Source organism: Melospiza georgiana, chromosome 7, assembly GCF_028018845.1.
Source record: "Melospiza georgiana isolate bMelGeo1 chromosome 7, bMelGeo1.pri, whole genome shotgun sequence".
NCBI lineage: Eukaryota > Metazoa > Chordata > Aves > Passeriformes > Passerellidae > Melospiza > Melospiza georgiana.
The window spans coordinates 23,894,349-23,921,742 of NC_080436.1; the positions used below are offsets into that span (position 1 = coordinate 23,894,349).

The window sequence follows — 27,394 nt, forward strand, 5'->3', positions numbered from 1 at the left end:
AAAAAATGGATTTTGTAGTGGTTTATTCATGCTTACTATACATGAGAATACATTTGGTAACAGAGAAAATCAATTCCTATCTTATTTTTACAGACAACTACATTAATAGGCCTTCTGAAGACAGCTAGACTGCTGCGTTTGGTGAGGGTAGCACGGAAACTGGACAGATACTCCGAATATGGTGCTGCAGTTCTGATGCTCCTCATGTGCATATTTGCACTAATTGCACACTGGCTTGCTTGCATTTGGTATGCCATTGGAAATGTAGAAAGACCTTACTTGGCTCACAAGATTGGTTGGTTGGATTCTTTAGGAGAACAACTAGGAAAGCATTACAATAAGAGTGATGCAAGCTCTGGACCATCTATCAAGGACAAATATGTTACAGCACTTTATTTTACCTTCAGCAGTCTGACAAGTGTAGGATTTGGAAATGTGTCTCCAAACACCAACTCAGAGAAAATCTTTTCCATCTGTGTCATGTTGATTGGCTGTAAGTAATTTTATCATGGATTTTAATCTTTTTTTTCTCTATGTGTTTGAGCAAATGGCTTAACATTCTAAACTAATAAGATTATAAGCATGCAGCCGGAAGGGCAAATTCCTAGGGAAAGGAATGTTGTATGCAAAAATATGTTGTGACTCATCCAGTGTCAGGAAGTAATCAAGTTGCTTAACTACTCAAAATCTGTTATCCAAACTGTCAGAATATCTGTGTTGTATATCAGTGTCTATATTCAAATCCTGTATAAGGTAAGAAGGTGAGTTTGGAGCGGATTTAGGAAATTCTATCCCATCATATTTATATAATCATAATTGTATTTTATTTTTCTATTTAAAACTGAACCCATAAATGGATGCATATCTTTTTAACTCTTCCCTTTGTTCTTAACTTTTGCTTAGCCATACTCATCTGCAAAGCCCAGTGATATGACTTAAGTAAGTTTTGTTTCTCTTTAATCCAGCATTAATGTACGCTAGCATTTTTGGAAACGTATCCGCAATAATCCAAAGGCTCTACTCGGGAACTGCACGGTACCACATGCAGATGCTGCGAGTGAAGGAGTTCATCCGCTTCCATCAGATCCCAAACCCTCTGCGGCAGCGCCTGGAGGAATACTTCCAGCATGCGTGGACATACACCAATGGCATTGACATGAACATGGTATGATCTTCTGTTTTTCAGGCAGAGATGCTGAGCAATAGATAAATGCATGAGAAATTAGAAAGGCACTTTAAGTCTTTAGTATTTTCTAGTATTTTTTGTAAGCTGTAAAAGTACAAACTTAAGAAGGTGCATATATATCTCAGTTGTTTACAATCAAGCCACTGCATGTTTGGCATACAAACATTTCACTGCCTAGGTTATTGCCAGGTATATCAGTAATCGGAATTCTCATTGTGTATAGGAAAGCTTGAGAACTGTAGGCTACTTCTGTAAGCTTAAACAGGAAAAAAAAAATAGGTTTCTTCTTTCAGATGTAGGTATTCCAGAATTTTGTTTGTTCTTCACCCTGATTTTCCACTTCCAGTATCAAACAAGAGAACCTGTGTTCTGTTGATGTCTACAGAGCTACTGTTCTGTAAAACCTGTGGAGATCAATCCTTTTTCCAAATCTTTCCATGTAATCTAGAACAGGTATATTGGGAACAGGTTGAAGAGAGGAGCAGGCAGGTTTTGCTGCTCTTTTCAAAGTGATATAATTGAATCACACAATAGTCTGAATAATTTGCTTGCATTCACAGCCATGTAATTCTGCACAGAAAATCAACACAGTACTACTAACCATTTAGCCATCCACAGAAACTCATTTCTGACAAGGAATAACACTCGTTTTTTCTGGTTTTGATAAAAAAAGCCCCTGTAATCTCTCCTTCTATAAATACATGACTAGCTAAAAAGGAATAACAATCTGTTAGTGAGCAAAAAGTAAGCATCTATATCATTCTCTGATTTTCTGGAGATAGAAACATTTTTTCTGAAAAGTCAACATCAGTTTGAAGACACTGAGGGCATTATACATCTTAAAGAACTGTGAATCTGTGTCTCTGTAGGGATGCTTTCCAGAGGTATTCAGAGCTGTAGATTAGAAACTGCAGAACTCTCCAGAAAGCTGTCAAGAAAAAGAAAATCTACACACTTTTTAATAATTTAACTAGAAATCAACTTCCAAAATTTTGACATATTCAAACAGCTTTCATGTGATATCTATAACTACATTTCTGAATGACTGTCAGAGTACAATATTTTTATGCAGCAAACAGAAAAAATGGTCTCAATTAAAATCTTTTATGAAGATGAATCACTGACAATTTGACTTTATGGTTACCATTAAGTAAAGCAGATCTTGAAAATACAATAGAAAATTAATATATTTGTCTTCACCTGCCACTTCCATGTGTCCCCTCCAAAGGAATAATATGTCCAGGGCAGGACAAGAACAATTGTATAAACCTCTGCTGGGGATTACTGCAGTGGAAGGCAGCATCAGTAGCTTCATCCTGTGTGGCACTGAATAGCCCTAATTCCTTCTGATGGCAATGGAATTGTGGGGTACTCAGCACTCTGCAGGATCAGGCCCTTAAGCTGCAGGTGTGTTCAACCTAAGCCTAAAGCAGCTCACTGAATTATTTCTGAAGATATTACAAAATCATATGTGCCTTAAGTAATTCATTACCACTAATGGATGTACTAAAACCCCCTGGTTCACATGAAATAGTTACTATAACTGGATATTGTCACATGAAAAGTTGCATAATTTGGAAACTGGTGTACGGAAATTAGTCTTGGATTTGTCATGAATGTGAAACAACAATTAAATGGATTAAATAGCCCATATTCTGCAATATGATTGTGAGGCAGCATGGAGGATTTGTTTTTAATAAAGTCTGGAAAAACTCAAAAGTTTAGTATCTTGTTTCATTGTATTTCATTCCTTTTTCTATTCACAGTTCTACCCTCATGTTATGTCAATCGCCTTATTTCCTTTAAGAGTTAGAATGAATTACACTTAGTACAAGGATAATATAAGAATTGTGTGATTTACATTGTACTTATGAAAGATTTATCTCTTTCCTGTCTGCTTCACACCTAAATACATGGAATAACACCACCCACTGGTAAGAGCAGGAGGTATTTATATCAAATTTAATTCCAGTATAAAGTGTGAAGAATATCCATGTTATCTGTTGGGTTTAGAGCTTGTTCAGTGCTTTCTAATTTTAATTGTAACTTTTTGCATGATGAAGGGGTAGATAGCAAAGGGAAATAATCCAAGCAGAATCAGATGTGGGGCAAAATGGTTACTAAAAATTAGACATTAAAAAATGTCAATCTAACCATGTTTATTGATCACTGTTTTACCCCACAACTCAAGTCATGCTTCTTTGCCCAAAAAAGGTCATGTGCATATTGGTTTGCATCAGATAGTTGCTCTGTAGGAATGTCACTGACAAAGTTGTCATGCTGCTGATCATTCTGCATTTTCCTTTGTGTGAATGCTCTTGGTTTACACCATATATGCATGTTAACACACGCACCAATGATGTTTTCTTGGCTATCAGCCATGCGCATATGAGTTGGACTTGCATGTGGTTTTTACTTAATTTTGCATGAAATACTTGCATTTAGAAAAAGGACTAATATTGTCCTCAAACAAATGTGTTTGACTTCTGCCCATGTCTACTTGGAGTTTTTTGTGAATTCTGAAGGCAGAATTTCATCTAATATCTTTTTTCTTCATTTCATGACTGAAAGCTGATAAAAAATCAAAAATCTCCTTTGAAATCTCCTTTGAAATATTAAGTGCATAATAATTTACATTGTGTATATATATATATATGTACATGCAACATATACACATACATACTCATATATATATATATAAATAACATGGAGAATATGTTTCAAAAGATATTTTAAATTATCCTCAGTAATATATTTAAGAATCCAGGTAGAGTGGAAAACAAAATACAAAAAAAGAGATTAAACAGAAACCCTTTTAATCTCAGGAGTAATTGTGCACTAAGACTAAACTTTATTTTCTAAACAAAATTCTACATCTTAGATTGCAAAGCAGAACTGTATGCTTACTTGAAATGGTTAAACTTAAAATTAGCTTTAAAGACCTGCAAGTGAAATATGCTGAGACCTTGTTTATTTGTTCATTTGCTCCCTTCTGCTCCATTTCTACATATTTTTGATTATATTTCATTACATAATGTATTTTGGTTAAAAACAGTTTCACATAATTATGCATGGACTGGATAAACAGGATTTGGGATTTATTTTAATCTGGATTAAAAATCTTGAGTCTATAGAATAAGCATAATTTAAATCATGTCCCTGTGATATACACTAGCAAAGTCAAATTACAAAAAAAAAGTTTACATTGCATATTGTTTCATGAAAGATGTCACCAGTCCCAAAGAATCCAATTCTTGTAATCATTTTAACTGTTTGTTATAGTTTTTCCAAATTCTTTTTGCCCTCTTTTTCCTCTTTCATTCCTATGTTATCAGTCCAGCACTGATAATGGCATGCCTATGATGCTTACCCTAAAAAGATTAGCTATTTAGTGTTTGAGATATTTAAGTTATGCATGTATTTTTTACAATCCTGTCCCATCCTTTCTTTCCATGGATCTTCCATGCATCTGAATAGCTTTATTGATTTGTTTTACATTTGAAAAGAGTTCAAAGAAGTAACTAAGTGTTACTTCTTGTTACTTCTTGTTACTAGTTGAAAAGTGTTTAGCCCAGTGTAAACATTAATTCAAATTTTGGGTGCGGGACAGACGTCCTTTTGGTTTGGGTTTTGTCCAATAGCATGAAAGGGGAGCACAAATCGGAATTTTTATGAATGAGTGTATGATTTCTCCTGCAATCATCCAAGCAATTGGTTCGTTTTAGTGTTGTGATAACTGTCTTGGCCACTGTGATCATACAAGTACAATAGAGCACACACCTATCTTGAACCAGTAATTCTATAGTAGCAAATAAAGGCCAGATTCGCCATTGCCTTGAACAGGCTTCTTTTGTATGAAATTGGCCATTGACGCCTGGTTTACATCACTACACTTTTTCATTCTTGCTTTTTCTCCCACTGTGATCACTTCTTACAACAAAACCACTTTTAGCAATAGAACCAGTGCCACTAATGTATTTGAAAGCAGAGGATTAGAGAAGTAAATTAGAATTTCAAAAACAGCAAGGAGAAATTCTTTGTACCATCAAAAGACTAGTGCAAATTAGATGTGTTTGGAACAAAATCTAGCAGTAAATCCTTAAACCAAGGGAATATGTAATCATGTTGGAACTTGGCACTGCTACTTGCCTATATGTTAGAGCATAAATCACAAGATATAAACCAGCCACAAAGTACCTTATGACTAGCCATAAACCTGTTCTTTCATTTTCTAAAAGAGGCAATTTTAAGAACATGATCGCCTCCAATGAATTGAGTGTAAAAAATAAGACCTCATTAAAAAATATTTTCAAGGATGTCCACCTATTTCTAAATGATCCTTTATCAGTTTCTCAGTGCATTATATTTTGTGGTCTAAAATATCAAAATAAGAGCAATTAATTTTTCAACTATCATATTTTTTGAAATACCCAGATCTGGTCAATCTTCAACTTCTATAGACTTAAAACTTTTCTCTAGGTAAGGGAGTCAACAGTTGAAGAAACTGAAATAATTTTCCATCTGCCTTGTTCAGCAATGTATCATATCACAGAGATCACTATTCAGATATACTCAGAAACTGTAATAGGACTGTAGAAGAATGGTCCACTGCAGCTTCACTAAGTCCAGCATAAAGATGTCACACATCTGTGTTGTGGTGATAACTGAAAACAAAAGATCCTATTCTTGATAAGGTTGTGAGGCTTCAATCTCATTAAAAGGTGAATTAGCTCATTATCACATACTGCTTCTCTCTCAACTGTTGAAAGGAAACATACTGAACATTTTAAAAAATCATTCTCTACAAAGAGGATTTTTCAGAAATATTCTTTCTTCTATGTGGAACCCAAGAGCTTCTGGAGCAGTATTGTTGCCAGCTGTGACCCTGTTCTTTTTTTTCTAAATGCTGAAAATGCTTGGAAATGTTTCAACCTTCTAGTTACAGAAATAATTAATTTCTGTAATTAATTATCACAGGAATATTGAATAATAAATTCTAAATTCTTTCTAGAAATAAAATTGCTGAATTGCAGAAATGTTTAGCCTGGATGATGTTATTCAATTACAAGAGTCAAATGTCTGTGATGGAACTAAATCCCACACTATTCTCCATCAGAGGAAACAGCTGCTGGAGGACAGAAATCCTAATTCAAAATCTAAGCAGTGCAATTTGTGTATCTAAAGAGTATCAGGTTAGCCTTAAAATTAGGTGGCTGGCAAAAGGATATAAATTAAATACATAGGTTATTTCACCAAATATATGAATTAATATTAATTAATTTTACTAATTCTTTCTGAACAAAGACAAAAGGTTAATAAAGATGAAAGGTTTTAATATTAAGTTCAACTTTCATTATTCAAATATTTTGAGAACTTTATTCAGCATTTAGTGATGCCAATGTCAACATAGCCTGAGATCTCTCTAATGAGGGTAAGAACCAAATACAAATTAAGTATGTGTGGTCATGACACAAGGTGAATTTACTCTTGCCTCTTTGTACCTTCAGCTGCTCAAATTTTTTGCTGTGTTAATTTTTTGTATGGATCAGTTTCTCAAACCATTTCACAAGGAGGGATCTTGACAAGGCTGGAATAATCTGAGAAAGTGGAGAAGGACCAGAATACTCTTTCAGTTTATGCCATCTTAAATTCTCAGAGGAACTTGGGAGTATCCCTTTATCTTTCCCTCTATATGCTGGGCACCTGCCACTCATAAACAAGTCTAAACTGGTTCTAGGACAAGAAAGCCTTAGTCACTAGTTTCAACATATCCCAAACACAGCACAACACACAAGAGCACTTTTGTGCTCTCTGCAGCTGCTGTTTGGTATTTAATGATCCCACCTATATTTCAGAAGAAAAAATGTGTGACAGAAGATTATATGCAGAATTAAAGAGTATCTTTGATTGTAAGGCAACAAGCACTGGAGAATCTCTCTTACTAGGAAAGGCTGAGAGAACTGGGACTGCTCAGCCAGATGGGAGAAATGAAGGTTCACAGAGGATCACATCTATGTGAGCAAATACCTGAAGGGAAGGTGCAAAAAATGTGGAAAAAAGTTTAATTTCAGTGGTGCCAGTGACAGGACCAGAGGTAATGATCACACACTGAAACTGGAGGATTTGACCAAACACCAGGAAACACATTTTTACCGTGAGGATAACTAAGCACGGGTAGAAGTTACCCAGAGTGATGGTGGCATCTCCATCCTTGGAGGTATTTGAAAGCCCTTGGTATTACCCTGGCTACCAGCTCTAAGTAGACCTCCTTGAGCAGGGAGGATGGACCAGATGATCTCTCCAACAAGATCATTTCCATCCTCAATCATTCTGTTGTTTTGTTGGTATGGAATGTGGTATTTCCATGTTTAATAAAAACTAGCTAATATAGTGGTTTACTTCAGGTTAAATACTTTCTAAATATTTCTATGAGTCCTATATCAATACCTGTTACAGAACTGAGAATTAAAAATCTAAAAATTGTCATGAATTTTATAACTTATCCAAAAAACCCCAAGGTTATCTTTGGCCCAAACACTTGCTTGCTGCCTGAGATTAAGGCACAAAGATATGTCCAAATCTGTTGTCACAAATGTGCCTGATAAATGTGTGATATCTTGCTGTCATCCGGAGAAAAGAAATTAATGAAGCTGGACTCCCTCTCCTCATAAAAAGATCACGTTCTTCAAGGCAGTATGAATCATGTCCCTACTATCCTCACAAGCAATTACTTATTCTGTGTAAAAATATTTTACATCTCTCTGGATGGCGTTATCCTCATCTGTAAGCATGCCACGTAGATAAATCAACGTTATGTGATGTGGAGTAAGTTTCATTCCAAACAGGAAGAAACAACTGAACTTGGACTTGATAACTATCAATGACAGACAACTGAAGCCTATGGTCACAGCATCTTAACTGATTTTCCTTTACTTTTGCTTTGTCATGGCGGGAGGTCTAAAGCTGATTTTATGTCTTATTATGTGTCTTTTTAAAAATATCCGTGTGTATTTCTTGAATTATGCATGACTTCTGATTCCAAACATTATCCTAACCATAAGAATCCAAGATTTTTCTCACCAGGGCCCCGTGGAATCACAACTGAGGAGATATTGTGTATAACAATAGAAATATGTTAGGAAAGAATGGAACAATTGAAAGTCAAATCTGTATTTAAATGATTTATTAGTTTTGGGTTTTCATTAATAATAATATTATTAAACAGCACTTCTAATTTTATAATTTTCAATTTTTTATTTTGAAGACTGCATGGATGGTTTTCTAATATTTAGAATAGGCAGAGCATGTACAAATTTGATGTTGATGTTGATTCTCACAGCATAACATAATTTTCAATAGAATTTCAGTAATGAAATCAGAATATGAGAGTGAATGTAACAAATATTTGAGAGTTTGGGCTGGCAAAATGTCTGTACTGCACAGCATAAAACTTCATCTGGAAACATCAAATTCTCTATTATGTCACCTACTGGACTTAGATTAAACACCTCATCACACACAATGCGTGCAATATGGTAAGCTCTTTTTGGTAATGTAGGCTTTACCATTGTTTTAACGAATTTATCTTTTAATCAGCTTCTTTCTTGAATTTCTAAGCTTGTATTAATGGAATAATCTCCATTGGAAACCAATGTTATTTAGTCTTCCTTTTAGGCATTTTAAAACTGTGATATTAAAGAGTAGATGGGTTTTGTCTCTGATGTATAAAACTACTTTAGAGTGTAAGCTCCATGGAGCAGGACCTTTTTAGTCACAGATGCTTGAAAAGAGGCTGGTATATTTCAGATGTCATTGACACTTAAATAACTGTCAATTGATATGCAATGATTTTAGAATAGTTTCATGACAAATATAAATTAGTTGTAAAAATAATTATTTCTATAAGGGAATATCCAAAGTATCTTCAGAAATATAAACTAACACACATTGTCTGCATGGGTTTTGCTTAATGGTAAAATACAATCCCTTGAAAATCAGATAAACAGCTGATGTGAAAAATTAAAACTATTTATTCTAAATGTAATCTAATTGCTCATGACTTCCTAACAATTCAAATACACTTTTCTTGTAAGTAGTTCTGAGTTCAAAATACATTTCCTATTTCATACCCTATAAAAAATGGAGCTCTTCTAAATTGTATTCAGATACATACATAACAAACAAATTAATTCAAAATAGGTCTTTTGCACTCACATGACTAGAGAACAATTTCAAAATAAACACAATTCTTTTTCTCCTGTTTCACTGCTGTACATATTTGTTTCTCAGTTTTTCACTATCATTGAGCAAATAAGTTCCTACAAACTACAGCTTTTTTATTTCAATATAATTACATTATACTAAAAAGCATAATTGGGTAGTAAGCTATTTCTAGTGATGTAATAGATGCTGAAAACAGAGTGATGCCACAGAAGCTTTTCATTTATGCTATTTCATTTTGCTTACTGTTGTTGAATGCTGGCTTATTCTGATGATGTATAGATTTCATATGGTAATGCCATAAGACTCAAAAAATTGTTCTATGTATGTGTGTTAAAATATTGTTTGTTATTTCACAGAAGTGATTTCCATTAGCAGTCATAAAAACATTTCAATACTGTTAAAGATTCTAATATCTCACTTTTACAACATAACTCGGCTTGTGCAGACAGAAGCCTCATATCAGAAATGTGTTCATTTTCACCAGCAAGGGATATGAGTTATGAATAATTTCTGCAATGAGAGTGAGTACACAGGATTTTTTGTGCTGAAGTAGAAATTAATATAGCAACAAGTGAATTGATTTTGGATATATCTTTTCTCTGCAGAAATGTTTACAAATTTATTTAAAAACAGTGCAGAGGATAAACAAGGATGAAATAATAGACTGATCTAATAACAAAGAGACACATCCTTTTCACATATTCATAAGACTTGTAGCATCAGTACATATTTTGCCTTTAGTAACATGCAGCAGTTGTAGCTGTCCCTAGGGAAAGCCTATGACCCAATCACATCACTGACAGCAGGTAACAGGATATAACAAAGAAAGGTGGTGTGTCATACTGTGTCAGCATGTGCAGAGTCACTCACAGTACTCCCATGAAGTCAGTAGCAGAAATGTTTATAGATTCTAAAACAATCAGAGTTGTATTATCCTAGAGAACTTAGAAAAGATCACAGATAATGACCATGTTGTAAATAACTCCTTTCCTTCTAAACAAAATTAACATTTTGCCATGGTACCCAAGAGGAATACCATGATTCTACTTCAGGCAAACTCCCATTGTTCTGAGTAAAAGATGAGCAAGGACCACAGCAAGTAGCCCTGTTGTTTGCTGAGCAAATCATCAGTCTATGTAAATCTGCAAACATTGTTGTTTCAATAGGTCATGTTGCTTTCTTTCTGATAAAAATCAAAGTCCTACACTTGCAAGAGGGTTATATTTAACATGAAAATCCTAATAAAATGCCCTCACTCTGAATAATATCTGATCTTCTTCAGATAGCTCTCATTTTAGAAATATCATGGTTGTTTCAGCAAAAACCTCTCATATAATAACTTTAGTACTTTGACAATTGATAAAAAGGAAATAGATATATGGAAATATATAATGGAAAAGGAAATTTGGTCAAGGCCTTCCCTTTCACTGTCTTATTTGTTATTTTCCTGCAGTATAGTAATTCGTGTACCCTGAGACCATTTCTTGCAATCAAAGAAATCTTAATAGCATATTTTGTAACCACTATATAGGTTAGTATTTATAGGAGTAGTGACATTGTAAAAGCTTTGCAATATAGATAACACTATGAATTTGTTGAATTTTAATACTCCTACACCTTTTATGTCTATTTGTAGGTCACTTCTTCCTTTTTGTCCAGGAAGAAAACAAAAATTCTATCAAGAACTTCCATAGCATTCGCATGAAATCTTTATGCTTGTCTTTCCAGGTCCTGAAGGGATTTCCAGAATGCTTACAAGCTGACATTTGTCTGCACCTCAACCAAAATTTGCTTCAGAATTGCAAAGCTTTCCGGGGGGCCAGTAAAGGCTGTCTTCGAGCTTTGGCTATGAAATTTAAGACAACACATGCACCTCCTGGAGACACTTTAGTGCACTGTGGAGATGTTCTCACTGCTCTTTATTTTGTGTCAAGAGGCTCCATTGAAATCCTTAAGAGTGACATTGTTGTAGCCATTCTTGGTAAGTACATTATTACAAGGCATATTAAAACAGTTAGATTTTCAAAAAAAAATTTTATTGTTGCTCCTGGGACAGAAAATTTGTAAATATTTACTAACTACTTATTTTAATCAAGCAAAGAAATAATTTAAGAAGAAAAATCTACATTATTGCAATAATTCACATGCACCAGAGCCCAGACCTCTGGATTTCTAAAGATTTATCTTTAGTCACATTAATCCCTAGGTGAAAGACAAGCTGCAAGCTAAGGCAAGCAGATATCTAATTATTCCAGTTCTGATTATGCTGCAAGATCAAAAGTCAAGGCCACTCTGTTCTTAAACAATGATGAAGGTATTGAGACACATAGACTCCTCTCTTTGCTAACTGGAGCAATCTACTCTGGGCATTCAAAATGTCTTCTAGAGAGTTTCAGAAATATCTGTTTCTGCCCACTAGGCATAAAGGAAAAGAAGAGAATAACAGATTAATTTTATCTAGAAGTAATGACACCAGTGTTTCCCCTATCTGTCTTACTAACACATCCTTGTTTGTATAGCATGATGAGTTACTCATTTCCTTTCCCAAAAAGTTGGCTCAGTCCAGCTGGGAGCTCACCTAGAGCTGGTTAGCTATAGCAGTATGGAAAGTAAAATAACTAAAACCTTGCATAACATGACTACCGATTTTCCCAATTTTATATTAGATAATAAGAATGCAGAGAATAATTGAGTAGATGAGTAAGGATTTTGATGTACAGAAGCATATACCAGCTGTAATATCATTCATATGTTGTCTTTCTGTTAATTGGCCACTGTAGGAACTTATACTCAGAAAAGCAGCTGAAGCAAGATGTGGGCTGGGGGCAGTATGTTGCTATACTTTGACTGATTATTCTGTTTATGCTTTGCAGGGTGGATGTGTGAGCAGAACAAAGGTGTGCCTAAAGCAATCCTTCCCTAGGTTTAGATAGTGTTATCAAGATAATTTATCATCTCCTGCTGTTGCAGCTCATCAGCTGGGCCAGCTTTAGGCACAAACAAAGTAGGGAGCATGCAAGTATAACATTGTGAGGTTTTTACTTAACTGTAAGAGTCTTGCCCTGATTATGAGCAGTGTGGTTCATCAAAAGAATTCATCTCTCACACCAAAAACATGTACATTTCTGTACTATTTCTATTGCACTTACAATCAAGGCAAACTGACAATTATATGGATTCATCAATTTTTTCCTGGGCCAAAGATGCAGACTGGACAAGATTTTCATATCATGCACATGAGATCCCTGTGCTCTCACACTGTAGCAGAAAATCAGCTATTTGCAGGGCCATGCCACTATATCTCTTCCCATCAATATCTGCCCACAATATTCTTATTCATATTCTTATTGCAGAGAAGGTTTTATGTGCCTTAAATAGGGACCTCTGAATTCATAAACATTTAGGGCAGAAGGAGTATATTGGCAAACCCTTGTTTTGTCACTGATTCCTGTTGCATTTCATATTTTGTGACTATCCGTTATATCTAATGAGCTCTGTTTTAGGAAGTAAAAACTATAGGTTTTGCTCTGAAGATATGATGAGATGAAAATAAGATCACTTTTGATGGCAATTTCCATATTTAATCACCTTTATTGTTAAAAATGTTTGCTTTATTTCCAGTATAAAATTATTTTGTTTAAATTTATTTTCATTGGTTCTTCCTATGCTTTCCTTCTTATATTCTAGAGGCATTGAATACCAAGTCATTTTTCCTCTCTAAAGACTAGATGCAATATAATCAGGTTTTCTCTTAGTCTTCCCATGTTCAAGATCCTCACTATAAATCAGCCCTTAAATTACCTTTTTCATTTTTAAGCTGCACTTTTCAACCTCCTTTTTAGAAAATAGAAAAACCAGAACTGCTCTTAGTAACCCAATGTGAAAGGCACAAATGTTTAACAGAGACCAAAAAATCACCACTGTATTCTTTTTTACCAGTCTCTGTTTCTCCCTTGCCATGATCACCATTTTTTTCCACAACTGTTTTCTTAGTGCCTCCCCAACCCCATTTTGCAGTTAACTCTGAAACCCTTAGTGTATAGCATACTTTCACTTTTTTTATGGCTGAAACTGCTTTGCATGGATGAAGTTTAGGTGCAGTTTGGCAAAAATGAGCAATTAAATAGAGATGAAAATCTTAACAAACCCCTATTGCAAATGTGTCAACACTGATGGGAAGAATCGTAATGGTATCAAAACAGAGGCAGACGTGTTTAAAGAGCTTGTTCAAAAGAACTCCTGCATCTTAGAAGCTTTGCATTCCCTCCAAAAAATATAAAAATTAAGTAATTTTCTACAAAAATATATTTCAAGTACAGTCAGTTCCTTCATGTAATTCTTAACAAAATGGTATTGCAGACCAGACAAGTCCTGTACTAGCCTGGACAATAGAAATTACATCTTTGCCATCATAATATGATTGAAATTACCAAATAATGCTTTTAGAAGAAAGGAAAAAGGAACTTGCTCAAATCATGTTGTTTTGGTGAAACTGAAGAAAAGTTGTGATGAAATGTTCACTTAGTCCAGTTATATGCTCATGTATTATCATTGATCTTAATAATTTCACTTTTAATACTTAATAATACTGCTTTTTTAAAATATATGTGCGATGGGAATCTGACTGTATCACTTCATGTAAAACCAAGTATTCTATGCCTCTGTCATAAAGAAATACATCATTCAATGTAAAGGCTTATTCATGTTTAAAATAATAATCTCTGTTTAATTTTTTTTTCTGCAGGGAAAAATGATATTTTTGGAGAGATGGTACATCTTTATGCAAAACCAGGAAAGTCAAATGCAGATGTGAGAGCTTTAACTTACTGTGACTTACATAAGATCCAGAGAGAAGATCTACTTGAAGTTTTGGATATGTACCCTGAATTTTCTGATCTCTTCCTTACCAATCTGGAGCTAACTTTTAATCTGAGAGATGAAACTGCAAAGGTACATATAATAAGGGATTTTTCTTTCTTAATATTGGGTCAAATCTGTCCCACAGTAACAATACTTGAAAATACCATTTGAAAAACTAACAAAATGAAAAGTTAAAATCCTATATTAAAAAAATATACTCTCCTCATTGCTTCTACTGAAGTCAGTTAAACTCAGCAGAAGTCAATGAAATTATTCAGATGATGTTAATCTAACAGGATTTGGTTCTATATTTAAATAGTATTAAGGCTTCACCCAGGGGGATTTTGTTAAAGCCATGGAAAATATGGTTTTATTAGATGACTATAGCCTAGGTCACCACAAGGGGTACTTTTGACACTAAATGTAATTGTACATCCATAAAATAAGGATAAATCAGATTATCCACATTCCTTCTGTGTCTAGCAATAGAAAATATTTAATTGCCTTTCAAATATGAACTGTTAATTCCCTTATCTTAGCATGCACTCTACCTCCTAGGGGACTAAAAACTTACAAGAGACTTTTCAACTTTCACTCAGTCTTCGGATTTGCAGGCATTTCTTGGTCTCTTTCCCCACAGTGACTGTCCTAAGTGTCCCCTTTTGCACAAATTACATCTTCAGGAAAAGTCAAAATATTACCAATGTTTCCCAATTTCAGACTGAGAGGGTTACTCTGACTTGGGAAAGGAAGTGGACGTTTGGCCAAAGGGGGAGTGGAAATTCTCTTGCCCAGTTTGTGCTGCTGAGGCTATTGGCTTCCCCAGAAGATTGCAGGAACTCCAGCTCTGGCCACCAGGCAGGGACTAGACTGCCCACAGAATGACTGATTTATATTTCATTATTTCTGAGATAATGCCATTTTTTGGCTCCCTTAAAGAAAAACAGAGGTTCAGTGTGAAGGAACTAACATAATTTGGCCTCAAAGGCCTTCTAAGTAAAAATGAGGAAAAGAACACTTAAGTTGTGGGCTGCAAATCATAGGGACAACTTTGTTGATCAAGTGTGGATCCTTATTTTTTAAAAATTATAACCAATACAACTTCTAACAAGGGATGTCAATTCTTTCTATTATAACCATTTTTTAATAAAATATCATTCCGAAAATGAAAGACCAATTATATTATTTTTTTCGGTCATGCCTTTTGTGCATTGAAGAGGTCATAATTATTAATTACACGTAGAACACAACAAAATGAATGTATGGTCTAGTGGTAAATTTAAGTTAAAATGGAATGTTTTTGAAAAATTTCTTGAGGATAATTTCACATTAATGATTTAAGTCTGAGAAATTATTCTTGCAATTACATTGTCATCAATGTTTTATAATTATTTTTTCCCTTAGATCAGAGACAAGAAAGTCAGGAGAGGCTTAACCATGCTTCTGAGCTTGCAAAATCACAGTTTTTCTCTAACAATTTCACTTACTTTCCATTGTCTATTGCAATCCAGAAATGCATGCCGCCAAAAGAAGCATTGAACACATTCTGATTTTCAAAACACCAGTCAGATCTAAATTTGTTATCAGAATAATAGGTGCTTCTGCCTCAAGTTGTGCCCCTGCCCTCTTGTTTGTATGAAAGTACCTTTTTCTTCCTGCAGTTATTCCACCAGTGGGCCACCACAGAAGCACATCACTCACTAGGTTTAAAGTGAAGGGATAGAGAAAGATGTAAATGCTTCCCCGCTCCCCTCTGCCCTTCTGCCACATGCAAATCTGCTTACTTGAGTGGTTTGGGAAACCTCACTAGCACAGGGAATGCAAGTAGGTTGAAGCCAATGCCATGGGTATGTACACAAAGAGCAAAACTGGTGTTATATTTGCTAATTTGTAAATTTCTTAAAGTAAAAAAAGCAAGACTTAATGCATCTTTTACCTACTGAAAAAAAAAAGCACTGCAATCATCTTAAGATGGATTAAAAAAACAACCTTGTGTTCTGGTACAGAAATAAGTATCTGAATGATCTAAATCTGATAAAGAGGAAGGGAGGGTCTAGAAAGATAAAATAATGAGGTAAAGTGCCTGATGCTTGTCAGGCTTATATTTATTGTAAAATATAGCCTTTATAATCATTGCCAACTGTAACCTTTATAATCATTACCATCAGTTAAATATAAATATAATTGCAATCAATTACCACTTTACTTTTTGAAATAGTATGCATTCTCTGTTAGAGGTTATTTAATTTTTTTCATTAATTTGTCTAAGGTTACATAAACCAGGTCTGTGCAAGTTCAGAGAAGTTGATAACACATGAACACATGTATTTCCATGTAAACTTATTATCAGTAAAATTTTATTTCACCATTAGGTGATGACAGTGTTGGTTTTGCTCAATTTGCATAAACTTTTCTCATGTTAGCCTTGGGCAATTCCATTCATTAGCTGGTGATGGAGAGGCTGATGCAGGCTGACTTTAATATTGCCTTTTTTAAAGCTTGAACATGATTAACAGTCAATCACCTATTGCAAATCTGCCCTCTTTAGATGGGACTAATCTGTCATTTTGTTTCATATTTCATTCATCAAGTCTGACCTCGTAATAAGATCACAAACTACCAATGATACGGATGGAGATAACTGCAAAATACGGAGACGGAAATTGTCCTTCCAAAGTGAAATAGAGAAAGGTAATTAACTTCATTTCTTACATGAGACAGCACTGCCTCATTATTCATTGGTATCTCACTTGGTAATGCTGGGTACATTAGGGTCCATGTTGGCTGTTACTGGAGCAGCCCTTAAGAATCCAGCTGGGCAGCAAAACTTCTCTGTGCATTAACTCCTATATGCTTATGTATAACTAGAATATGTATGTTTTACACTTCTATGACTTCACATCTGTCTATGAAGAGCTGTTCCAACATTAAGCCACCTTACTGCCATTGAGGCATGCATATATATATATGTAAATTATCTCTTAATATCTATTTTCTGAGACACCATGTTTTAAACTGTGTGGACAACCTAGTCTGTGGATTATTTTATCTCCTCAGCAAAGTGCTTTGTTGTACTTGATTCTAGGTGGTTTTTCTCCCTGGAATTGAAATATTTTAAAAATTAAAAATTTAAAATATTTCAGGACACCATAGATTCACCATAGTCTGATTTGGATCCATATGGTAATGTGTAAAAGGTTGTCCTGGCAAAAGTTTATGTAATACTTCATGCGCTTACATTTACATTAGCAGCTTTTGGGAGTAAACCTAATGAAGGAAAATTCAGTGAAACATTAAACTTTTTTACCACTATTAAGTACTGCTCAATACTGGAAACTGTAGACAGTAGATCTGGTCAGACAGCAACAGTCATGAAGACAGCTAAACTGATACTCATGGATTTTCATTTTTATGTAGGAAAACCACAATTCCTTGAATACCATTGCACTTTTATGGTTGAATGGTTTGTCTGACAAATTACTGTTTCTGTTATGCCTGTCTTTCACACTCCACAGTTAAACCTCAGTCCTAAATGCAGCATAACCAATTTATGGAGTAGCAGAGTAGCTGATAATAAATGGGAACAGTTTAAATATCCATAGCAGGTATAATGCTCAATGAAGAGACTCTAATCCAGAGTGTGGCTATTCAGAACAATGACATCCCTGTTCGATCAAAGAAGCATCTTTAGGGCAGGAAGCCAAGACCGACAACAAATCTGTCAGGAAAATGTCCCCATGAAATATTCAATCTGCTCTTCACAAAGAATCTGTTGACAGAGATACTTTGCCTGACTAACCTTCACATTTCTTATGAGAAAACATATGCTGCTACCTAGACAAGATGGAAGTGATCTTTTATGTTGTGCCTGCTGTAGAATTGCAAATAGGCTACTCGGGTGTCAGTGAGGTTCCAAGACCGCTAGGCTTTTATGGTTCTTGCCCAGTCAATTACACTGAACATCCTCTTTGAAACATTTATTTGCATTACTTTTGAAAGAATATAATTTCCCACAGTTTCCTCTTTGAAAAAAATATTTCCATTGTTGGCGAAGAAGAGGCAAGACTGGCAAGCTCCTTAGCCCTGGCAATGATTGTACAGCACCTGGTAATAACTGGGTTAGGCAGAAGTGAGGTACATTGGAAGTCCATCTGAGGAGAAGATAAAACTAGTAGGAGTCCTTTGCCAAGTACTGAGTGCACTTTTGTTCCAGTGGCTTACTGCCCCTCTCTGGTCTCTTTTCAGATTCTCTACGTGTTCCCATGGCCACAGCAGACACCTCATAGTCATAGATCTTCAGTGTTACTTTTCTGTGTCCCTTCCCACATCCTCTTTGAGGTTGTAAAGTAGGTTCTACTAGAGGTACTGCTGGTTTTTAAAGTAATGTTCTATTGATTTTAACCCTTTATATGTAGGAGGGAGTGGCATCTTATTTTGATCCACCATAGTCAGTTTATAATGATAAATATTTGGAGATGATCCTGCAGAGTTTTTCAGAACTGGAGGAGAAAAGACACAGTTTCTGAACAAACAGCTGAAAAATGCATTTCTGGCCACAGTGTGTCAAAAGGTAAACAAAAACTTGTTGTATGAAAATCATATTTTGATTTCAGAACTATAGTTTAAACAGGATAGAGACTCCCAGAATTCTTACTGTTATATTTTGATATTTTATTTTGCAATTATTAGAGGCACACTTAGTAAATGCTCTTCTTGCTGGCATTCTTTACTTTCAGCTGTTGACCTACTAGCATATTATGCAGCTTGAAATTGCATTTTTTCCATCTTTAGTGTGAGCATGATGTTTTCTCTGTTTTGGAGTGCTAAAAATGGGATTGTGTTATCTCAGCCTTTAGTTCATGCTAGCCTGATTTGGACCTTGTTTCCATGGTAACTCTTCCTGCACAAGTTTTATCAGGGGTTAAACAAAATCAACACAGCTCTCTTTTATGCATCTGCAGTTAGTACCCCTGGTTCTCCACTTTCACACAAGACCTCACTCCACATATACATAATTCCACAATTTCTATCCTGTGATCTTAACTAGGAAGGCTTATAAGGGCTCTGTCATAGTGTGTTTTAAGAGGCTACGAGACTATTTGAGAGACCAGCTTGTTCTCTGGCTTCTAGAATCGGTTGCAGACTCAGAAGAAGTCCCCTGCAAAAATGAACATACACACTGTGTAGCAGCTTGCACTTGCTCCCACTCTAAAGAAATTCACTGCATGTTTTTCAGAATAATGGATGGTACTTCTTGCACAGGTGCAGGTGCAGACTTAGCCAGTTGCCATAGATCCTTGACAGTGAGCCAAGGAAGTCTCTGAGACTGCTTAAAATTAGCAGCATTCCAGCCTGGCAGTTCCAAACAAAGCTCTCAGCTGGGTTGGCAAGTTAGCCTCCTGCTGAAAACTTTGTGACAATGAGCTGTGCCATCTATACTCAGTTGTCATTTTTAGCAGTGCAGAATACAATTTTTTCTTGCTCATTTCTCATTTACTTCTAGCAGTTCTGTGTGAGTTAGCTAATTTCAAGGGAAGTACATTCAGGCAAGAACTTTCTTTAGCTCTGCTAGTTCTATTTTCCCATGTGCTGTTCTATTATCCCATGCTGAATAGGGCATTTCTAGAGTTGTTTACATCCATATAAAATCCAATATATGCGTTGCACCATATATGAAAATGCACAGTGTAAGGGGACTCACAGAAAGCCTGAAAACTTGGGGCTTTGAAAAGATTATTCTGAAGGTCAAGCCTTATCATTTTTGCTAGCAACTTGTTTAACTTTTTGTTAATCCTGGCTCTAAAATCTTTGCCTTCTTGGGACTGTTCTAGTGACTATTCTAGCTGGGCCAGGAAACTTATAACAAGAAAATTTTAGCTCCATGGATATGATGTTAAGTTGTCACTAAGCAAAGTTCTCCCAGATTCTTGTTACCCTGGGGCTTGCACTTGTCCATGTCGACACAGACTGTAACAATCAAGTGGGATATAAAATACATTTTGATTCATTCTTAAAATATTATTAACTTAAAATATTATTAACCAGTATTAACTAGTAAACTCATATATTGCTTAATTTGAAGAGTTATGTTTCCTGATCAGACTTTTCAAAAAGTGTCTACTCATCAATTCTCAAAGTAAGCCCAAAAGCCAGAATTCTAAAAAACTTCTACCTGAATCTTGATTAATGTAACTACCTTTAGTCTTCATTGCTTGTAGGTGTTTTTCAGGCTAAGAAGCCAAGCCATATTAACACAGCTTTATTACACAAAGTATCTAGAGCCCATGGCTCTTGATTTATGTAGAGAAGACAAGAAAACATTTCAGGAACTGATTCTCCTGCCTGAAACTATGGTGTAATAAGAGAATGGGGAAACACCCCCTGCCCTGTTCTTTCCCATTCTTGTCCCCTCCCTCAGCTTACTTATCTAAATGCTTACTTTATTAATAGATGCTCAGACAAGCACTGTGCCATGTTCCTAGAAGGAAAGTCAGTTAAGAATGTAGAGAAAAATTGAAGCTCTTACTTAACTGTGTTAAACTGTTTTGCTGATGAAGTTGGCTTGGGTTTAATTAGCAAAGAGTTTCTAACATTCCCCTGGAGTGTTAGGTCATTAAACGCTCAGGAAACAACTGAGCATTTGGCAGGCATCATAAGGCTGGAAACAAGACTTCACGTCCCCAAAATCTTACTTAATCATGAAACCCCTAGAACAAAGGTGCCTAGTCATCAGAGAGCCCCCCAGTGCAGTGTTCATCTGCTCCTATTAGTGTTTCTGCTATTATCACATTGCCTAGGTGCCACCTCAGGGAGCTTCCACAGAAGAGTCTTGTTTCCAGTTACTCCCAAAGAGGCTGTTTCCAAAGGCCAAATCTGCAAAATGTTATGTGCAGTCACACATATCCATAGCTATCCTTTGAAAAAAATAGCAATAATGGTACTATGGTGAAAGCTGAATCCCTTGTAAACAATAAGAGAATTCTAAGTCTGATAAGAGAATTGTTTTGATCTCTGCCCTGAATCCATTCTGAGAGGTGCATTGCTAGGATTATTTGTTTCCGATTTTTTTCCCCATAGCATAATTTCCTGAAATACAAACTAATAATTGTCCTTCCATCGTTATCTGGTTACCATTGACACAAAAACAGACAAAACAAAGAAAATGGAGATGGAGGGCTGTCACTCCATCCCTAACATCTCATTGTACTGAAAATGGCACAAAAGAATAAATGAAGGACTTCATATTCCCTTGACCTTTGAAATTCTTGGGTTTTTAAATGTGTCGCAAATTCGGTTATTCAAAACCTAGCTGTCTTCTAAGTCCTTGTAAAAATAGGGACATGGATCCTTACGGAAAAGTCAATAAGGACTTCATCATGATGGGGAGGTTTCAATACCCTCTGCTGTTCCCTATTTCCAAAATCATCCAAACTTTCATGGGTCAGAGATGAAACATGGCAAAGGACAGATTACCTTACCAAACACTCCCAAGCAGTGCTGATACAAAACAGTAACTCAAACTCTCTGCAGTACAGTTCATTTCCTCCACTATCAGTATTGAATCAACTGGAAACTTTCAGCAAAATTGCCAGAAATTCTATAACAATGGACTCTCACTAGTTTACATTTATATTTATATCTAGCTTAATCTATTATATCGACCCATAGCAGATTTAGAATCTCCCAAATTATGAATGAAATTGGAATGAAACAAATTTTCCATCATTAAAAACAATCACAAAAAAACATATAAACCTTTTTACTACTGAAAGACAAAATGTTTAAGCTTTCCCAAAATACTTCCAGCAACCCACTTTTCTTAGGATTAGGGATCTTCCTGCATAGTTACTAGACAGACAACATTTTCCTTGGTGTTAGTCAAATACCACACACATATCTGACAGTACATTTCTAAGTAGGGGGTCCTAAAGATAGGTGGGATATTTGAAGAGAACCATAATGAGCAGAAGTGAGGAAGAAGGAGAAAAACAAGCATGTGCTAAAGAATCCAAGAACTTTCACAGTTCAGGTTTCAGAAGCCACTGTAAATCTTTCGTATTGTTTCAGATTTTGGGGTCTGACAGGTCAACAAACATGAAATTGAAAGTGCTGTAGCAGGACATCTAGATACACAAATTCAAGGGCCTGGTGGAACTTCTGGCAAATTATTGGTTAGCTGAAAAGGGAGTAAAGATTTGTGCCTTCTGAAACACTAGGCTATATAGCTGGCTTGATTAATGATGACAAATTCCAGTTAATGAAATTACAGCAGTATTAAAAAATGCTGCTCCATAGGTAATGTATTGTTGACACTTTCACCAATACTGTTTGCAGCAGACTGATATATTAAGAGAAAATACCTCTAGATTATGCAGACTGGCCCTACCTGAGTAATGCAAAATTTCCATATGCAAACCATATCACACAAAAGAAACCTGTCTGATGTCTGGTCACCATCCCATGAAGCAGAAGTAGGATTTTAATGCCAGTATGTTTGTGAGTCACTGTCATAGCTCTCTGACCCAGACTCGTGACAGCTCCACTTCTTCCCTTCCTTTGCCTGTGTATGTGCAAAAAGCAGGACACAAAACCTTCTGATAATTACTTTGAAGATTTTGGAATTTCCGGACAGCAAAGGTCAGAGGACACTGCCTGTAAACTTGTCAAGCACCCAAAACACATAGCACGCCAAAACAGTTCCATAGAGTGTAAATAATGTTTATACATTTTGCTAAAGCAGGAAGTTATGAAAATAATCATCTTCAGTAAAACAGTTTCTAGCTCTTTCAGAATCAGAAAGTACAATTTTTCTTACTGGAAATGGAAAGAAAAAACACTAGAACTGGTACAGGGGGAGGAGAGGAAGATGGGGTTTAATGATTATATTCAGAAGAAGAACAGAAAGGGATAAATAAAGCTTTTAAAACACTTTTCTTTGTGGCAGAAAGTGAACATATCCATACATACACAGTTAGATAAGTCTTCTTTTCTGGAAAATCTATTCCGAACCAATGACTAAATTTCATTACAAAAGAAAGGAGAAATTGGAGAAATTCACATTCTGAAAAAAAGCCCTACCTATCTATTATTTGTAACTTACTTTCCACTGAGCTACAGAGGCACTGCTAAGGTGTTGAGCTGAGGTACAGAACTTGCACCGTTATCAGGTCCTGAAGAGTCAATAAAATAGAGCCCTTTCTATTTTAATTCATACCCTAGGTGCAAAGTGTCACAAGATTATCCTCCAGAGAGAATAATTTTTAGCATTAAATAGGAGCCTTTAAAAGAGAAAACAACTTTTGACTCACTGAGTATAGCCAGATGCCTAGAAGATAAAGCAATGGCAGTAAAGCCAAAGATGTCCATTTTGAAATAGGTCAGCTGATGAACAAATCTGATTTCAATAAGCAGGAGCCTACATTCAACAGATCTCTGCCTTCCTTCTCGTGCCAGTGAGTTCATAATACTTGGACAGCATTGGAAAATAATGTGTTCTGTTGTTCTGATATAGATGGAGGGATATCAACTGAATTTTCCTGGTTTTACAGCAGAGTAATTATTAGCAGAATCTGGCTTCATGTTTCTAAATATTTTAGTATTTTATGAATATAAGAGAGAAGAGAGTCTGCTATATTTCAGCTGCTAAACTGTTTTTTTCACTAGAGTCTCAATGACCCCTTCTTAAAATTAGTCCCCTGCTTGATTTGTATTCCACAGAGTGCTCATTACCAGCTGCTGTTAGCGCACAAAATCCCATGAACATATAAAATTACCCTAAAAATTGGTAATTTCAAGCTTTCATTAGAAGGTCTTTTTCACAGGTTGAAGTCAGTCAAACATTAAGTAATTAAGGGAATTTACTGCAGCGTGACTATGTTTTCAATATATTCCCACAAGAAATGCCATGGGAGACATCTATAATAAAATTTTCTTATGAAGCTTTCTTTTGCTTTTGTACTGTTTTGGAGATGGAATTGCTGAGAACATGGCACTTGAGTCTGAGTATCCCCCAAGAGCTTTTAGACTGCCAGTCCATTTGAAGTTGTTTTGGCAATTTTGCAGCAACTGAGCATCACCAATATAACTTACAGCCAGTAGTCCTGCTTAACAAAAGCCCAGTAATGTCATCTCTGCTTGAGGTGGTGTTAATTGCCCTTGGAGACTCTAGAGGGTACAGGTACAGAAGGCCTGCTTTGCTATTGGGTTTATTTTGCTTTATTATTTGGTTTATTTTCTTTACCGTTACCTGTCCTCGCTGCTCACAGATTTCTGGACACTTGAAGGGTGCTCTTTTACAGATACTGCATTCTTTTTAGGTGCAGACAAAGACAATTAGATGAAGCCACAGTTTCATTTACTTATAGTTACCAGAACACAGAGAAGAAACCTAGGGAATATACAGAATGTTGGATTAGCCACTGCTTTAGGCTATAAAGACTCCAGATATTCTAGAACTATGTTGATTAGTAATTAGCACAAAGCAGATGGGAAATCATGCTGTCTCCCCAGGAACTTAATGCAAACTAGTTACAGTATTTATATGATGTTGAGACTACCCTGCTAAAATGTGTTTTAAATAAATAGCAGAACTGAAATTATCTTGACATTTCAGTTAAAAATAGGTAAAACCAAATATTGAATTGGAAATTAGCTTCAAGTTTATGCTGAAAAGAAATCAAGACTTCTTTATATTAATAAATAATTATTCTAGGGTTTAACTCCTATTTCATTTTTACAATATGTTTTTAAAGATATCTGCTTTAAATCTAGGCTTACTTGCCATTTCTTAAGAGGACTAAATCTCTCCTTCTCCTGCTCACTACAGACCTTGAATATGATTAATGAAAGATTCACTCTCAACTTGACTGGTATACTGCTACCATATATATCACAGAATGTTGTTTACTTTTGCTATTCAAAAGATTGGATGTTCAGAAAATTCCAGCTCTAAAGAGTAAGGAATTTGGGCTACTTTGCAAAGGTGTTTTGAAGTGATCCCATAAGTCAGACTAGGAACTCCCTCCTTTTATTTCTCCCTGTCATATCAGCCCTGTAATAAATATGGAGAAATATGCTCTCTGAGAGCATATTTTGGGGATGAGTGGTTGATTAATACCTCTAGTATTAATTAGAGGTAATTGATTAATGCCTCTTATGGGAAAAGAATAATCAACAAATATTCTCTCATGTGAGAATAACTTAAATGAGTATTTCTGATACCAAGTCTAACATACATTACTGTTAGCCTGTCAAGACTGTAATAAATGCCCAGTAATGAGAGTAATTAGAAGACAGGATGAAATATTTCATATTTTGAAAACTTTTGAATACAAGGCTTCCTCGAATTTCATCCTCACAATAAAAAAAAAAAGAGTACACAGGAAGATTGTGTTGGATAAAGCCTTTGTTGTTTTGATACAAACAAGTTTTGCAAGACAAGTTATGGTTTATGGACTAGGAATACATACATACAAATGTCTTCCAGGACTTCAAAAGAAATATAAAACTCCTCTGACAGAAGAATCTAAAAAAGGCTTTAAAGTATTTTTTTTCTACTAGACAGTGAACTTCCTACTTGATATAAGAATTGTGTCCATCCTCAGACCATAATAAACTAGAATAAACTCTCAATAATTGCTCATTTTTGGATATAATTATTTCTCTTTCACAGATTATTTCAAAGAGAATGATCAGAGTGATCCTGAACCCTCAGGAGACAGTACCAGATACTATCAATCTATTAAGAAACATTTTGAGGAGAAAAAAAGCGGGTCATCATCTTTTGTGTCCTCCATTGAAGATGAGCAAAAGCCCCTGTTCTCTGGGATAGCTGATTACCCATCTGTAACAGAGAAAACCACAGAGATGGACTTTGAAGAAATGGATCATGACACAGAAGAAATTCTTATTGACAAAAGAAGCACTTCTTGCAAAGGTAATCCAGCTGTTTCTATTTAGTAAAGTTTTAGCAAACATCTTTTTAGTCTGATTAACAAAAATAACTTTCTGAATGGTTCTCTTGATTCTTTACATAATATTTACTCCAAAAATCTTAAGAAAAAATATCTTAGATCAAAAAATATTATTTCTCAAGAGGATTAATATAGTTTAATTCAGTGGGAACTGAATTCTGGTCCTGTAGGACTGGCTTGTACAGCCTCCAAAAAGTCATTATAGGTTTTGCTACAAATCATCTTGTAACTGAACTACATAAATAATTTTTAAAAACTACAAAATTGTCCACTAGTGTTGGACTCCAGTGAGTGCCCATTGATGATAGCTGCACTCAAAGTAATACAGTATAACCCAAAGGACATTTGATGTGCCAGGGTTGATGACAGTATAAAATTATAGATAGTGAGAGTCAGACTAGCTAAACCTAGTGATAGTTGCACATGCACCAAAAATATGTTTTCAGATAACTAATTTTATTCACTGCATTGACAAGGTACAACAAAAATTAAGTGAAATAAAATCATAATAGCTTGAAAGAAGGCTATCCTGTCTTGCTGGACCTGTTGGTTAAAGGAGTGCCATTACACCACGCAGAAGAAAATCATGACTTCCATAAGTAACACACAAGAATAAAGACATGAGCTTTTGTATATGACAAATGATCAGGAACTATTTAACAATCTCAGATACTTTTACATAGACTTAAATCACATAATTAAAATTACATCTAATATAATAAAATATTAATTTTCTCAGTGATGTGAAAGGAAATTAATGGAAAACCCTGTATTAATATACAATTTAAATATTGCTGCAAGTTCATTTGTAATTCTTTCAGTCTGAAAGGAAGAATTACATATTTATTGTTTAATGCTGTTTTCCTCAGCAGTTTCCATTGAGACACTTTCACCATTTAACCATCATTTAATAAACTTTAGGCTTCTAGACTATCATTTTAAATAAGCCTAATGATTAATTAGACCAAACAATGATTTTAATGTCTCAGAGGTATGAATATGTGAAGTGTCATCTCTTCAAGTTAAGGCCCTGTAAATCCACACCACATGAACTTGTTGCATACAGACTGCAATTGAAAACCTTTCCTTCCCCCACCAATAGCCAGAAATGTGTCCTTGCAGCTATGGCAACATTTTCCAAGGCAACCTATTG

General features: G+C 35.3%; 1 protein-coding gene across 4 annotated transcripts in view; it reads left to right on the forward strand.

Annotated features, from left to right (window-relative positions):
- The window catches only part of KCNH7 (potassium voltage-gated channel subfamily H member 7), a 207,502-nt gene that overhangs the window by 169,304 nt on the left and 10,804 nt on the right, over positions 1–27,394 (forward strand). For all 4 annotated transcript variants that reach the window (XM_058027488.1, XM_058027492.1, XM_058027491.1 and 1 more), the window contains 6 exons: positions 94–493; positions 966–1,165; positions 11,138–11,390; positions 14,154–14,359; positions 16,861–16,960; positions 25,941–26,204. In XM_058027488.1, the coding sequence (XP_057883471.1) occupies positions 94–493; positions 966–1,165; positions 11,138–11,390; positions 14,154–14,359; positions 16,861–16,960; positions 25,941–26,204 (1,423 nt within the window). The remainder of the gene's footprint in view (positions 1–93; positions 494–965; positions 1,166–11,137; positions 11,391–14,153; positions 14,360–16,860; positions 16,961–25,940; positions 26,205–27,394) is intronic.